Source organism: Haemaphysalis longicornis, unplaced genomic scaffold, assembly GCF_048455015.1.
Source record: "Haemaphysalis longicornis isolate Haplotype H1 unplaced genomic scaffold, Haemaphysalis longicornis Haplotype H1 scaffold_20, whole genome shotgun sequence".
Classification (NCBI taxonomy): Eukaryota; Metazoa; Arthropoda; class Arachnida; order Ixodida; family Ixodidae; genus Haemaphysalis; species Haemaphysalis longicornis.
The window spans coordinates 808,245-822,990 of NW_027526296.1; the positions used below are offsets into that span (position 1 = coordinate 808,245).

General features: G+C 44.7%; 1 protein-coding gene across 1 annotated transcript in view; it reads left to right on the forward strand.

Moving 5' to 3' along the window:
• LOC144172284 (SEC14 domain and spectrin repeat-containing protein 1-B-like) overlaps window positions 1–14,746 on the forward strand; it is a 55,247-nt gene that overhangs the window by 22,657 nt on the left and 17,844 nt on the right. The window contains exons 10-13 of the mRNA XM_077701032.1: window positions 2,431–2,553; window positions 6,892–6,978; window positions 10,434–10,619; window positions 13,359–13,479. Coding sequence (XP_077557158.1) covers window positions 2,431–2,553; window positions 6,892–6,978; window positions 10,434–10,619; window positions 13,359–13,479 — 517 coding nt within the window. The remainder of the gene's footprint in view (window positions 1–2,430; window positions 2,554–6,891; window positions 6,979–10,433; window positions 10,620–13,358; window positions 13,480–14,746) is intronic.

Sequence of the window (14,746 nt, forward strand, 5' to 3'; positions counted from 1 at the left end):
AAGCTCCCGCAAAAACTAAAAACGGCACTTTCCAGACAACTCACACCATCTGGCGTATTTATTGGAAGCCCTTTTTTCAGTTGCGTTGCCATTTACATTTCGCGTATGTAGATGGCGTGGCGAGTGAAATTTGAACCCAAGGTAGCGGCGAGTTGGGCGAACCTGGCATCCTGTTTTACTCCGCGCTCTGCAAAGGCGGACAGCGGTTTCAGGGACTTCGGCCACTGCTGCTGCTCATTTTTATTTTTACCCCAGCAGCGGTGATGACTCCAGCAACAAGATGGATTCTTCAGATTTTAGTTCTGATGAAGGCTCTCCCATTCGATGGCCTCAGACTTCGACAGGTGCTGCCGGGGAAAATTTGTTTTTGACTTTGCGTTTTATTATAAACAAAACGTTCCTAATATCCGACGACTGCGGTATTACTTTCATGTGTAGGGTCTGGACAACGTGCGGCGGGGATATTTTGCCAAATGCACTGCGCCGTATTGCGTTATCATATTCAAGATAGCCTGCCGCCCGTGTAAAATTAGCGCTGCAGAGCGACGTGCGCTGCTTCTCAAAAGCACAAAACTTTTTTTTCTTGTTACTTATCACTGCAGTGATAAGGATTTTTTTTGTGTGTGATAACACAAAGAAGCATGTTTGTATGCATATTTTAGAGAGACCGACTGACTCTCTAGTGGCTTCGCGGAGTGGCACAGCTGTCAGGGCCGTTAGGTTGGTGGGCCTGCAAAAATCCAGAACTTGGTGTACCGCATTGATGTATATATTGAATCATAGCTTTAAAAGTAGGAACATTTTGCGTATCTTAGAATTCCTTTAAATAATTTTTAGGCTCAGTAAAACCGGCTATTTGTGTTTTGTGTACTTTTTGTGCATTTTTTTTTGTTTCACTGACCAATAAATCGTCCAAATTTACTCCTTCCACAAAATTGCTGTTATGTGTTTGAAAGAGAAATCTATAAGCTACAATTACATGCATAGCAATGCTAAATGTGCCTCGTAGGTCAAGAGAAAAAAATTTTTTTCTGGAAGTACTAAAAATCTGCCATTTTTGCGTGGTCACGAAAGAGTTAATAGACTTCTCAATTCACAACACCACACTGAGCTTGGCTGAACTGTGCTGCATTGAGGTGGAGTCATCCTGCACTTCGAAATAATGAGTCGGGAATCACCAACCTCGCTTTTCAAAGTTTTCAACTAACGACACCTTTGGTGGGATAGCATCAGCGTAGTTTCTGGTTCACGTTCAGTTGCTGAAATTTATTTCAGCAGCTGTAAGCTAATGTGGAGCGTGTTGGTGCATGGAACCCTGGTGTGGAGCAACTGCGCATGTGTTATATCGCGGCGGAAGCCGCAGAAGAAAAATGCGGGCGCGTTTCGGTACGAGGTGCAGGTAGAGGCGTGTCGCTACGCGAAGGACGGGGGCAGTGTTCATTTCGACTGCGGTCGTGCGGCATTGAGCGAGAGCTTTTTGATATACGCTGCACGGTGCCTGAAGCAATTTCTCGAAGGTCCTCACTAGCCTGTTCGATTTGTGACGCTAATTGTATTGCTCGGAAGAACGAGAGGGTGGAGCCCTCAAGAAGAAGGCGTTCGCGAATGTGCTGGGACGAGACCCCTTCCACGAACTGGTCACGAAGCGAGTCTTCAGGTGAAGCAAAAGAACATGCAGCGGCGAGCGCACGTAGTGCGGCAACGTACTCCTGAACAGACTCCCCTGGGTGCTGAATGCGACGGCGAAAGCGGTGCCTTTCTACGACGACATTGCTTGAGGTTGTGAAATGTTGCGTTAAAGTGGCTACAGCTTCGTCGTAAACAGAAGGCTGAACAGCGGCGGCCTTGCTAGCTTCAGTAAGTTTGTCGTCGGCGTCCTTGCTAGCTTCAGGAAGTTTGTCGTCGGCGGTTGACTCACCGGTCTGGGAGGCATCCGTTGGAAGCGGTAGACTGGAGAAGACACGTTGTCCCTCAACGCCGAGGCTGTGTAACAGCAGGGCCTTGCGACGTTCGGGCGGAAATTCGGACGCTCCGGATGCCAGTAGGTAGTTTTCGAAAATTTGGTGCCATTGCGTCCACGGAAGAGGAGGGCGGCCGGGTTCAGGCAGGAACGGGGGCGGCGGAGCAAGCCCGATGCAGCTCATGGCGTCGAAAAGGTGCAGGCGTGGTTACGCCCCCCGAAAAAGACGCATCCTCGTCGCCATTGTTATATCGCGGCGGAAGCCGCAGAAGAATGACGAAGCGACCATTGTCGTCGACGATCACCAACCAAAAACTGAACTTTTATTCAGAGGCACGCATATATATACAGAGGGCACCTGGTGGCAAGTAAAGACAACATAAACCAAATCGAAACCGAAACTGAAACACTACAGCATGCTATCAGATAAGGATGCGTCGCGTAGCGCCTCAATTTGCGCCTTCCCGCAGGTGAAGACCGCTTTGGAGTGTGCACTGGATCTTCAGCGCTCCTTCCAAGAAGAGTGGGCCAAGGAACTGGAGGTGTTAAAGAGTGCCCAGCTGCTCGAAGGATTCTTCTCCGAAGTGGACACGGTGAGTACCTGGGATTCTTGTCCTCCGTCTCAGCTTTTAATTCATTGTGGCTGCGGAAACACCGCGGGGAAAAAAAAAAATTTACTGTCCGTTCCTAAAGAAAGTTCAGAGAAGCGCGAAAGCTTTCTCGCATCAAAAGTGCGTTCATCCTTCGCTAAAACTGCATTGTCCCTTTAATAAGAGTGTTGAGGCAGGCAACATTACCTTGGGGTTTAGGTACATCAGTCATACTCGTATGATAAAAACCTCTTAAACAACGATTCGTACAGTAACTTCAAAAAGCTTGCGGACTTCCCCGTGTTCCTCGTATACTTGTCGTGTTGGCACCAGATTTTGTCTCCACGAGTTGGGGTTGTCTGTTCGCTCTAGCATACAGTTTTATAAGAAACGCGCCTGTTAGCCTCAACTGTTTCACCTCCAACGAGCGTTTCAATGCTTTCGGGGAGCAGCGAGGCTTAAGAAATGTGCAGAGATAAACCACGCATCTGCTGTGTGCATTTTTATCAACCTGCAAGGCTTCAGAGGCAGCAAAGTCGGAACCGCTCTCACGGGGCAAAACAACCTTATCAGCCATTCACACTGTCGGCTGCGAGAAAGAGATACTTGACCTGCCTGGCTGCTTAGGCTTGCGTCCAATGTCTGGCTCTGAAGGGATCATTTTTATGGGCACTTGCACGCCTTCGCAAAGCCACGTAAACATGCATGTTTGGCATTAATCTGCTACTAACTACAATTAGGAAACAAAAAGAAATCAGCTGAAGCTGAAACTTAGTTTTATGCTTTTATAACTTCATTATGCTTTCGTAAACGTACTGTAAAGTTCCAAAAGAACGCCAACCCAGAGTAGAGAGATATGAAGTGAAAAATACAGGGTGGACAATCTTTCGGATCAGGTGCAAAAAACTAGATGCAAGTGGCCTTGTTTGTCTGTTCTCACACAAAATCGTTGTCACTGCAGCAGTAAAAAACAAGAAAAAAAAAAGATTACCACTCTTGAAAAGCAGTGCGCGTCGCTCCTCAGCGCTAATTTTACACGAGTGCCAGGCTATCTTGAAGGTGATAATGCGATACAGCGAGGTACATTTGGCAAAATAAACCCACTGCACATTGTCCAGACCCTACACATGGAAGTAATAGTACCACAGTCGTCGGATATTGGGCACGTTTTGTTTACAAACACAGCGTGAAGTCAAAAACGAACCTTCCCTGGCAGCACCTGTAGAAGTCTGAGGCTGTTGAATGGGAGATTATCACCAGAATTAAAATCTGAAGAATGTTGCTGCAGTCATCATTGCTGCTGGGGTAAAAAAATCAGCAGCAGCAGTGGCCGAAGTCTCTGAAACCGCAGACAGTGAAACAGGATGCCATTTTCGCTTAACTCACTGCTACCTTGGGTTCAAATTTCACTCGCGACGTTATATACCCACTCGAAATTTAAATAAATGGCAATGAAACTGAAAAAGGGGTTTCCAATGAACACGCCAGATGGCGTCAGTTGTCCGAATAGCGCCGTCTTTAGTTTTTGCGAGATGTTTGAAAATCATTGTTAACCCGTGAATGAGGGCCTAAACATTCGGGTATTTACTAATAAATATATTGCAGCGTATAAGGTTGTCCTAACTGTTTTCTTACCACAAAAAAAAGCTTTTTTCTTTTGTCGGTTTCAATGCGAAAAAAATCTTCTGCAAGAAGTACCGTATAATGCGGAATATAGGTCGAGGCGGAATATAGGTCGACCCCCTTACCTTGTAGACGAAAAATGCAAAAAAAAAATAATTAGGTACCAACCATTGTTTTATTGAGACTATAACTTGTTTCGTCTCAGATTACTCATTTAAAACTGTCTGAAGTATCGTCGTACGACTGCTTCTGGCTCGCTGTCGCCCACACAGCAGGTCGTCCTCGGTGCAGTCCAGGGCATTGCTTATGCAGCACTTCAACACTCGTAAGACCATGTCATCGCGAAGCGAGCGCAAAGCATGGGACACTCGTGTGCAGACCGGAGCGACAGCCAGTCTGTGCAGGCGGTCAGCAAATATCTTGGGCTATCCATTCGTAGAGAAATCGCACGGCGCTAGCGGACAAAATTTGACCCTTTGTACAGCAGCACAGGTGCACAGAGCAGCGCCCATAAAACGAGGCCTTCCGAGCGTTGCATACCGAGAGCTGCCCCTTCAGCTAACGCCGCTAGCAACACATCTTTTGGTGATACCGAACTGGTGCAAAGCGGACACGTCATTGGCCTTGGAAAACCCCCAACTTTTCTTTTAAATGCTGCTGTACACTGGCACCAAGTGCCTAAACTCATTAAGAGCAAGAAGAAAATTGCACGCACACATTCGCTGACAGCGAGAAAAGCAATAAAACAAAGATGGCGTCGCGTCCGATTGATGGTGGTGGCGATGGTGCCTTTGGGGTTTGGATGGGCTCGATGGGCTGCCTGGTCGCCAGATGACAACTGCCAGTGACTGGAATATAGGTCGAGGGGTGACTTTTCGGCAAATTTTTCTGTAAAAAATCTCGACCTATATTCCGCATTATACGGTACTTGTTTGAAAACGCAATGGGGCATACCAAAATGAAAGCTACATAGATGTTCCTTTAAATGGTCTGATTTTTAATACAATGTAAGCAATTTGAAAACAAGTTTTAAGTTGCCAAATACAAATTTCAGCTCAAGTTTTACTTCAGAATGTTACAAAAATGTCCTTAAACCAACATAAAAATAAATTTCTAGACAATTCTTAAGTATACATGTTGTTGCCAAACAGTTCAGCAAAAACTTTGTATGGTCTCCCACATAGCAATTATCAGATAGTGCGTAAAGAGCCTTTGTAGGAGCCTATTAGCGTACACCTCTATGTATGCCTTCCTTGGAGGCCCTAACCCTTAGGGTCTTTTATTAAAGATTGGGCTTTTTATTGAGGGGCCCATGCTTACCTGCAGAGCACATCATGTTGCATTACAGACGGAGAGATTTCTTGGGGGGAGCTGCCTAAAAATGCTTCCGCATTAAAAATATTTTCTGGCCTTAACAGTTTCTTAGCTACTAAAAAATCGCTTGAAACCACTTCTCATACAAAATGTTTAATTTTGCTACTGAGGTAGCATCAAATCATGCCCAAATGATGTAGACCGTTTATGAATTAAACAGTTGTGACATCGATAGAACAGCCAAGCTGGCCACTCAGGCAACTAAACTAGGCAAACGGTGGAAGCCAAACTAACCGAGTAGCTGCCACCAATGTTCCCAGCTGGTTTCTTTCATCATCACCATCACTTTCGGAACTGAAGTCCGACAATCCAGCATCATCCATGGTGTTACACAGCATGGACATCAAGAAGGAACACTAGTTTATTGAGACATCACTAAACTTGGGCAACATTAACCCTACGGATGGAGGGATAAAAGACACTCACAATAATCCTTCGTGGCTGCCAGGTGGCGTGGCCACTAGTCACAAGGCTCGTTACAGTCTTTCCTGCTGCCACCAGAAACAGCAGCGATAGTCACAATACACAACACACGGAGTCACTGATAGTAATGTCATTGTCAAAATTGACTGCACATGCGTGAGATTCTCGAGGTCTGTGGCATGAGGGCATGTAGCATGCATGGTGGCAGCCATCTTTCTCCGACACTCCTCTTTAAACACTCCTGAAAACACTCCTGTTTTCTTCAGGGGCGCTTAAAAATCGATGCCATGCAGAAGAAAAATGCACAGTACGGAGCACAAAACTGCGGTGTCCAGACTACAAACCAGATCGCACAATGTTCCTGAAAGCACTGCAGGTGTTGAAATTGGCCCTTGATTTTGTCGTTAGCAGGCTAATGAGGCCCAATGGATGCACTAGCAAAAGAGTTAATACCAAGCGCTGGCCAGCATGGCAGTTCTATGTTGCACTACCAAGGGCAGATGCTCATTTAATATTTCAGGGCTTAATTAGTGAGTGACACTTTTAATTAACTGCCACCATCGTTGTTCTGTGCAATAATCTGGCAGCTTTTGCATAGGCCTTTTGTGAGCAAATATATTCACCACCTGCAGCATATCAGCTTGGTGTTCCACAGCAGTGAAGATGGTGAACAGATGAATGTACGCTTGCAAGTTCAATAATTTTTCTGTTAAAACAAGTCACCCTTGAGCAGAGGTATTTTGTTAGGGGACCGGTCTGTGTGGGGTGTTGCTGTTGCATTCTTTAAGGCTTGTCAAGCATCTTTTGGCCAACACTAATTGGCATGTTCTACTGCGGTGGGAGAGATTTTGTCCCTGAATCGATGTGTTAGATGCAGCTTTCGATTTTACACCGCTTCTTGTTTTTTCCCCTCCACTGCAGCTCATCAGTTTGACCACGAACGAACAAAACACCCTGAGGCATTCGCAGGCCTATTTTGACCTGGAACGAGCCAACGCCACAGCCATGGTAAGTTTGTGTGGAGCATTTTAATTGGGGAATGGGGCACAGTAGTAAAGTTGCTTTCTTCTAAAGTGGTTCGAGCATGGCTTATTAGACGTTGTTGGTTTATGTTGAACTTGTGCTGTGCCAGAATGTGGAAAGGCCCTCTAAAAAAGAATTAGCAACAAAAATAATAAGGGAAGAAATAGAAATAGAGAGATATGTACATCCTGGATAGTGCTTGTTGAGAAGATAAACTTCCGAACGGTGTTTTCACAAGATATAGTACAGGCATGTCCGGTCGACATCTTTAATTTTGAAAAAAATTTTATATATGGCTCTTTGTGCACAAGGGGAAAAAACACATCTGGAGTTATTTTGTAGAAAAAGATTTTTTCCTTCCTCAAAAAAATTCCCAAAGTCAGGTCAGGTCACTGGTGCGTTTAGCGAAATTTCACACTGCTACGCCTGTAAAACAAAAACTAGTGTAGCTATCGCCGTAGTTTTTTATTATGTGAAGACTTTGCATATGCTCAAATGATTTAATTTATTCGTGCTTGGCGTGCAGAGAAAATTTTTAAGAATAAAATTCTGGAATGAGAAAAATCTTTAAAAATTGCCCAAATGTTGGGCCTTTTTTCTATACATCTACACGAGCTAGGTAGTTTGAAACTTTTAGTGTTACTCTTCTGTTCTTGTTCAATGGTCGCGCCAATCTTAGTTAATGTGGTCAAGACGGTTCAATTTCAGTGTATTCTGAAAGCCAAATAAAAAAAAGGCCATCTTCGATTTTGGTCAAACTTTCACAACCTAAAGCCAAGGTTGCTCTCTATCACCTACATCAAAAAAATTGTTGCACTATTTTAGTTGTTTTGCATCTACAAAGCGACAAATATGGCCTTGTTAAAAGCATTGCGGTGACGTACTCAGGTGGTTTCTAAGAAGCTTATGACCGCAGTGTAGGGAGAGAAATGGCAGTTACTAAGAGAAAATAATTGTAGAAATATTGCAGTGAGCATGCCTTGCTGAAATTAAGTAGTATGAACTAAGTACCCAGCATTTTAACAAGTTGTAGAAAAAGCACCCCAAGTGGATCGTTCAAGCTTGCGCACTCGCTCTTCTGGATGCACATCTCTTCATGCACTGCTCACTGCATTTGTGTGCATGCTGTGTAGGCCCACTCGCATATACAGAGATGGTAAGGTGAGATCCAGACCTCTCGGGAGTGACCGGGGGAGCTTAGGCTATGCCCGAGCTGGGTCTAACTTGCAGCGTCGAGGGAAGCGTGTGGGCCCAATTTGGGCCTGGTTTGAAGCTTGGGCCTGGGAGGCAAAACCGGTTTTTCTGGTTGCCACCTTTCAAGCCCAAACTTCGAACGGTCGTAACTTCTGCTGCAGACCAGATAGAATGATAATGTTCATCTTATTGCACTCCTTTGATTTGTGCACAGTTCACTGGAACCTTGTTCAGCCGCATCCCTCCAGCGTTTTTTTTTACAACAGCTGTCAAAAAATCAAATATAAAAATCCAAATAAATTTAAATGTAGTCGTCTTACGCAAAAACAAATTTTATATCCGCAATCAGAATAAAAAACTACATAACTGCAAAAATAAAAATTTTGATCAAAGACCTATGCGCCCCCTTAAAGGGACACTGAAGTGATATGTAAACATTGCGGGATTACTAGCGCAAATTGTAGTCCGGAGTCCCCAGGCCATGTTTCGACCACTCTAGGCGCGTTTACGCGATTTTATTTAGTAGAAAAACTAATTCGAAAACGCTGTCCTCCTCTCTTTACGCTCGCCCATTTTCTGTGGCGTTTTCGCGTGACGTCAGGAGGGGATGAGCTGGCAATTGGCTGCGCCACGGCTGCGCTACTGCACGGCTCCCCGGCCGACAGAGTCAGTCGGCCCAGCGTCTCGTCCGCCGGCCGCCGGCGGGTCGTCGCAATCAAGGAGGTTAAAAAAAATTGCTTGGTCGCAATTCGTTCGCTTAGTTGAAACGAAGCCAGGACACGTTTGTGAATGGAAGAATGTGCCTTTCTTTACTTTGTTTGTTTGTACACTGTATCTAGCTCCAAGTCAAGGTCGCTTCACACAAGCGCTGCACATGCGACGCTTCGCTGACTGGTACGCCAGTAGGAAAATATAAGGCCTCTTGAAGGCGGGAGAAGAGTCAGCGAAGTCAATATAGGTACTAAGGAAATAAAATCAACTGATATTTTTACCGTACAGCGTAAAACTAGGGCGCGGGAAGCACTTCTTTGCGCTGGGCGAACAAGCACAGCGGTCAGCAGCACGACTACGCATCTGCGAACGCTTTTCCGTCTACGAAATGCAATTGCTAGACGTGAGCTACTGTGGAAACTGGGGCGACGCTTACTGCACGATCGCAGTACAACAAATAGTCACCTAAGCGGCTTGAAATGCCAAAACTAAATAAAAGTGTAAACCGGTTCTACAATATATACCCTATATTAGCAAGGCATTCGCGTCCCGCTCCGTGGCCTAGCGGTCTGGGGCGAAAGGATTTCACCGCTAATGTTTTGCGAGTCACGAGTTCGAATCCCCGCAGGTACGTGCTTTTTTTTTTTTGTAAGTTAACTTTTTTGTTTTCCGCCGATGTTTTCTATATTGAGTTCACCTTTTTTTGGGGCCGCAACGTTCATGGCTACACGAACTAGTTCACAAAACGCGCGCAGGCTGGCACTGGCGCGCTAGCGAGTTCTCGTTGGCGTGCTGTTGCCATAAGCACCGACTGCTTGCAGGCAGTGGGCACAGGCCAGAATGAACAGACCCTTGGCCTGGTGCGAACACGCTTTTTACGATACAGGCACGAGGGAGGCAAGCTCCAAATATGGGGGAAAAGCGCATGACATTTGGGCGTCTGCGGGTACGCGGAGGGCGTTCATGCACTGCGTAGGTCTCGGCTAGTGAATGCTACGACTACAAGCCGTCCTGGGAAGCTTATCTTGTGCATTTTACAGCCGAAAACATGGCAGAAGCGCGGTACGATGATTACTGAGATATTGAGAATGCCCATCCAACAAAGCCATTGGTTATGTTTCAAAGAACCGAAACCGAAACCGAAACTTGTGTGATTGCTAACCTTGGGCATCGTCCAATCACGGCGCCCCTCCTCTCAACGTCACAGCCTTAGTTTGTGCGGCCGCCGCAAACCGCGCATGGTAGTTTTTCTTCTTTCGCGCTTTGTAAAATAATTACCGATTTGTCAATCGGATAAACGATGAAAAGTGTGCTAATTTGAGCCAGTCTACGCAGTGCAAGCAAAAACGGGAGCTTGACAAATTCACTTCAGTGTCCCTTTAATTAAGCAGTGCAGGACAGTAGTGGTCAGAAGTGAATGTCTTCGGTTCAGTGGATTTGGATAGGCTGCTGATGATGATGATGAGATCTTATAGTGCCTTTGTGCAATGACGGATCCCTCGAATGACCTGCCGCTCTCTTGCTGCTTGTGCCAGGAGATCTTCGCACGCTACTCGAAGCTGCGCCAGTGGTCGGCCAGCCTGTGCCGAGACGTGCCCTCCGAAGCAGACAACATCTGCGCGGCCATGAACCGTCTGGACTTGGCCTGCGAGGGCCTCACCTCCCAGTTCCGAGGTCGTAGGGAAGGGCTGTCGCCGACCCTCGAACACGAGCTTCAACAGGTATGGAAGGCAGTGCCTTCCTCTGTGCATGCTGGGAATGCTGGGATAGTCCGCCTGCCCTGATGTTGTTTTGAGGCAAACGCCTTAACACTTCCATGACCGTGGAAAAACGGCCGATTTTGAGTGCTTCCAGAAAACTTTTTTTTTCTCTTCAGCTACTGGGCACATTTAGCATTGCTATGCATGATATTGTGGCTTATAGATTCCTCTTTCAAACACATAACAGCAGTTTTGGGAAAGATGTAATTATTGAGAGTTTATTGGTCAACGAAGCTGAAAGAAATGCACAAAAAAGAATTATACACAATACACAAATAAATAGGCAATTTTACTGAGGCAAAAAATTATTTTAGGAATTCTAAGACATGCGAAATGTTTCTACATTCCTAAGCTATGACTCAATGTATACATCAACGCTGTACACCAAGTTCTGGATTTTTGCGGGCCCACCAACCTAACGGCCCTGATGGCTGTGCCACCCTGCGAAGTCATTCGAGAGTCAGTCGGTCTCTTTAAAATACGCATCCAAGCATACCTGTTAGTGTTCTGACACAAAATCTTTTATCACTGCAGTGGTGAAAACCAAGAAAAAAAATTTAGCGCTCTTGAGAAGCAGTGGCCGTCGTTCCGCAGTGCTAATTTTACACGAGTGCCAGGCTCTCTAAAGAGATGAAGGTAGTAATGTGATACAACGCGGTGCATTTGGCAAAATATCCCCGCCGCACATCGTCCACGCCCTACAGATGAAAGTAATGCCGCACGCGTTGGATATTAGGCACGTTTTGTTTATAAATAAAACCCGAAGTCAAAAACTAACCTTCCCTGGCAGCACCTGTCTAAGTGTGAGGGCATCGAATGGGACAGCCTTCATCAGAACTATAATCCGAAGAATCCATCTTGTTGCTGGAGTCATCACTGCTGCTGGAGCAAAAAAAACTCAGCAGCAGCAGTGGCCGAAGTCTCTGAAACTACTGGCTGCCTTTGCAGAGTGTGCAGTGAAACAGGACGCCATTTTCGCCCAACTTGCTGCTACCTTGCTGCTACCTTAGGTTCAAATTTCACTTGCAGCGCCATCTACCAACACGAAATGTAAACAAACGCAACAAAACTGAAAAAGGGTTTCCAATGAACACGCCAGATGGCGCCAGTTGTCCAAATAGTGCTGTTTTTAGTTTTTGCAGGATGTTTGAAAATCATTGTTCACCCGTGAACGATGGCCTATGGCACGGTCACGAAATGAAGTCATAATGCAACTTTGTTCTGTTTGAAAGAGCTAGCCTCTGGGAGCTCACTCAGCTCCACTGCAGCCTGAAAGAAGTTTCTTACACTGAAAAAACTCAGGAAATATAGGAAAACTTTCCAATTTTGCTCTACAGCGACATAATGTGGGCCAGCACTAAGAACATGGTCATCAGCGTGTTTGACTGCACGTTAGCATTCGAGTGGTACAGTAGAACGTCATTACAAGAGACACTGTTACGAGAGACACTTGGTTACAAGAGACGTTTGAACGAAAGCGGTTCGGTTTGTTTCCCTATGTTCGCCATGTTAGCAACATCGCATACAAGAGACCTTGGTTACAAGACACACCTTTCCTGGGCCCCTTGAGGGTCTGTTGTGTAACGAGGTTTTAGGTACGATCAAACCAAACAATCACTTTTTGTGTCGTGTCTTGGGGCATGCTGCAGCGAGATTAACCTAGCTCAACTCACCTGAATCTGCACTCTGTTTTTAACTGAGAGAAAAAAAAGGAACTACTAGCCGGTTGAGAGCATTTCCCTTGAGCGCCCAATTGGTATGCATGTTTTGCTACCAGCAAGAAGCGTGTTAAGTGTCAATTTATGGGTCTTTGATTAAAAAACTTTATTTTTACAGTTATGATGGTAAATATTGGGGGGCGTATGTAGTTTTGCATTCTGATTGTAGATATAAAATTTGTTTTTTGTGTAAAATGACTATATTTAAATTTAATTGGATTTTTGTGTTTTATTTTCGGCAGCCTTTGTAAAAAAAATTGCTGGAGAGATGCAGCTGAACAAGGCATTGGTGAACTGTGCACAAATCAAGGAGTGCAATAAGATGAACATCATTATCTTTCTATCTCGTCTGTAGCAGAAGTTGCGACCATTTGAAGTTTGGGCCTGGAAGGCAAAACCGGTTTTTCTGGTTGCCACCGCTGAAGCCCAAACTTTAAATGGTCGTAACTTCTGCTACAGACGAGATAGAAAGATAATGATGTTCATCTTATTGCACTCCTTGATTTGTGCACAGTTCACCAATGCCTTGTTCAGCTGCATCTCTCCAGCAATTTTTTTTACAAAGGCTGCCGAAAATAAAACACAAAAATCCAATTAAATTTAAATATAGTCATTTTACACAAAAAACAAATTTTATATCTACAATCAGAATGCAAAACTACATACGCCCCCCAATGTTTACCATCGTAACTATAAAAATAAAGTTTTCTGGTTTAAGACGAATGTGCCCCCTGAGGTCTTCCAGTTAAACTTTGTCAGCTCAAACAGCTTCAACGCCTCAACTTTCTGCTTCCCAATTGACAGGCTTTAGTAGCACTGTAAAGCTTCTGTGCGTAACATCTTGTCTTGGAGATTACAGCCAAAGCCGTGAGCAGCTTCCTTACCCCAATGGTAGCTCATCATTGGTCATCATCGTAGACGCTGCCCCTACCAGTTCCTTTGAAAGAGACATTAACTGTGCTCCGTTTTTGTGTGTTTCTAGTTTCTGGAGCTGGTTAGCACAACCGAATCACGGCTGAGGGCGTCGTGTGAAGACCCTGTCATGTCAACAATGCAAGTTGACAAGCTCCTCAACGAACTACAGGACACGGAGGCAATGATAGGTGAGGAAACTCCTCACTACGTGTGCATTTCTTGTCACTCCCCTTGTTCAGTTTTTGTTTTTGGGGGCTCATGGAAGTCTTTTACTGGGGATGAAAGCCGCTTCTTCCAGTTAAGGTCTTTTCCCATCTCATTAGAACTAAACATGTTTCTGTTGCCTACATCAGTCTTTACCAACACACACCCAAGAGAAAGATAACTTTAGGCTGCGCAGAAATAGGTGCCAATCCATTGTGAATCAGCATGAGAGTTCAGCCGATCATTGTTATTTATGAATGCGCTCATTTTTATAGACCATAAAAGAGGACAGTTGAAATGAACGACACACCGTCAATGCTTTGCCAGTCAATTTTTAGAAAAGTGGAAAATGGGGTGTATTCAATAATGATGCACTGACGAGTTGCTAGTGTGATGATAATGGATTATAACAAAGTAACCATAGTCATCACCGACATCATTGGTAGTACGTGTTGTATGTTGTAAAGGGGGAGACCAGGCTACGGAACGGCGTTTATTGTAATGCTCCAGCTGAGAGAATGCCCAACACACAATGGTGATGATTATGCACATGGATGATGAAGAAACATTGCCACATGCGTTAGTGCTGATGATTAAGTGCAGATGAAGATGAAGTGTGAGAATTGTCCTCTGGAGTTCTCCAACAGAATGAGTGCTCTTCATAACCATCACTAGGAGTGTGGCAAAGAACGTTTATAATAATTATAAGAAATAACCCCTCCCCACCTTCCTACGCTGAGATTTAACTTTATTGCCATCTATTCAACCAACAAATTTTAACCAAGTTTGGTGGCACCCGTGGCAAGGAGCCATTTTGAATGCCCATTTCAAACACCAAAGTTTAATCAGCTGTAAAATTAGCTCCAAGCAGATTACCAAAAAAACCCATTCTCTTATTGCATTCACCAGGATTCATAGTATTGGAAAATATGAAGATTGCAGTTTTATGACTAACACAGTTTTGTCAGATGTTCCTCCAAAAATGACTAATTATCTCTAATTATCTTAGGAAGTAATTGACTGACTCAAAAAATAATGTTATATTTGAAATAACTGAGAAAAGGCAGCAAGACTGCCAAGTTTCACAGAGTTTACTTAAAAATTAAAAGAAATTGTATTAAAAGCCAAGTCCCCCTCAACAGTATTGCCTTTGCTGCCGTTTTCTCGCTATGTTTCTGCTCATGCTTTCTCTCTTTCCCTTTTTCCCCTTTGTTCCTCCCTCCCTCCCCTCCCTCCTTCTCCCCATAATTA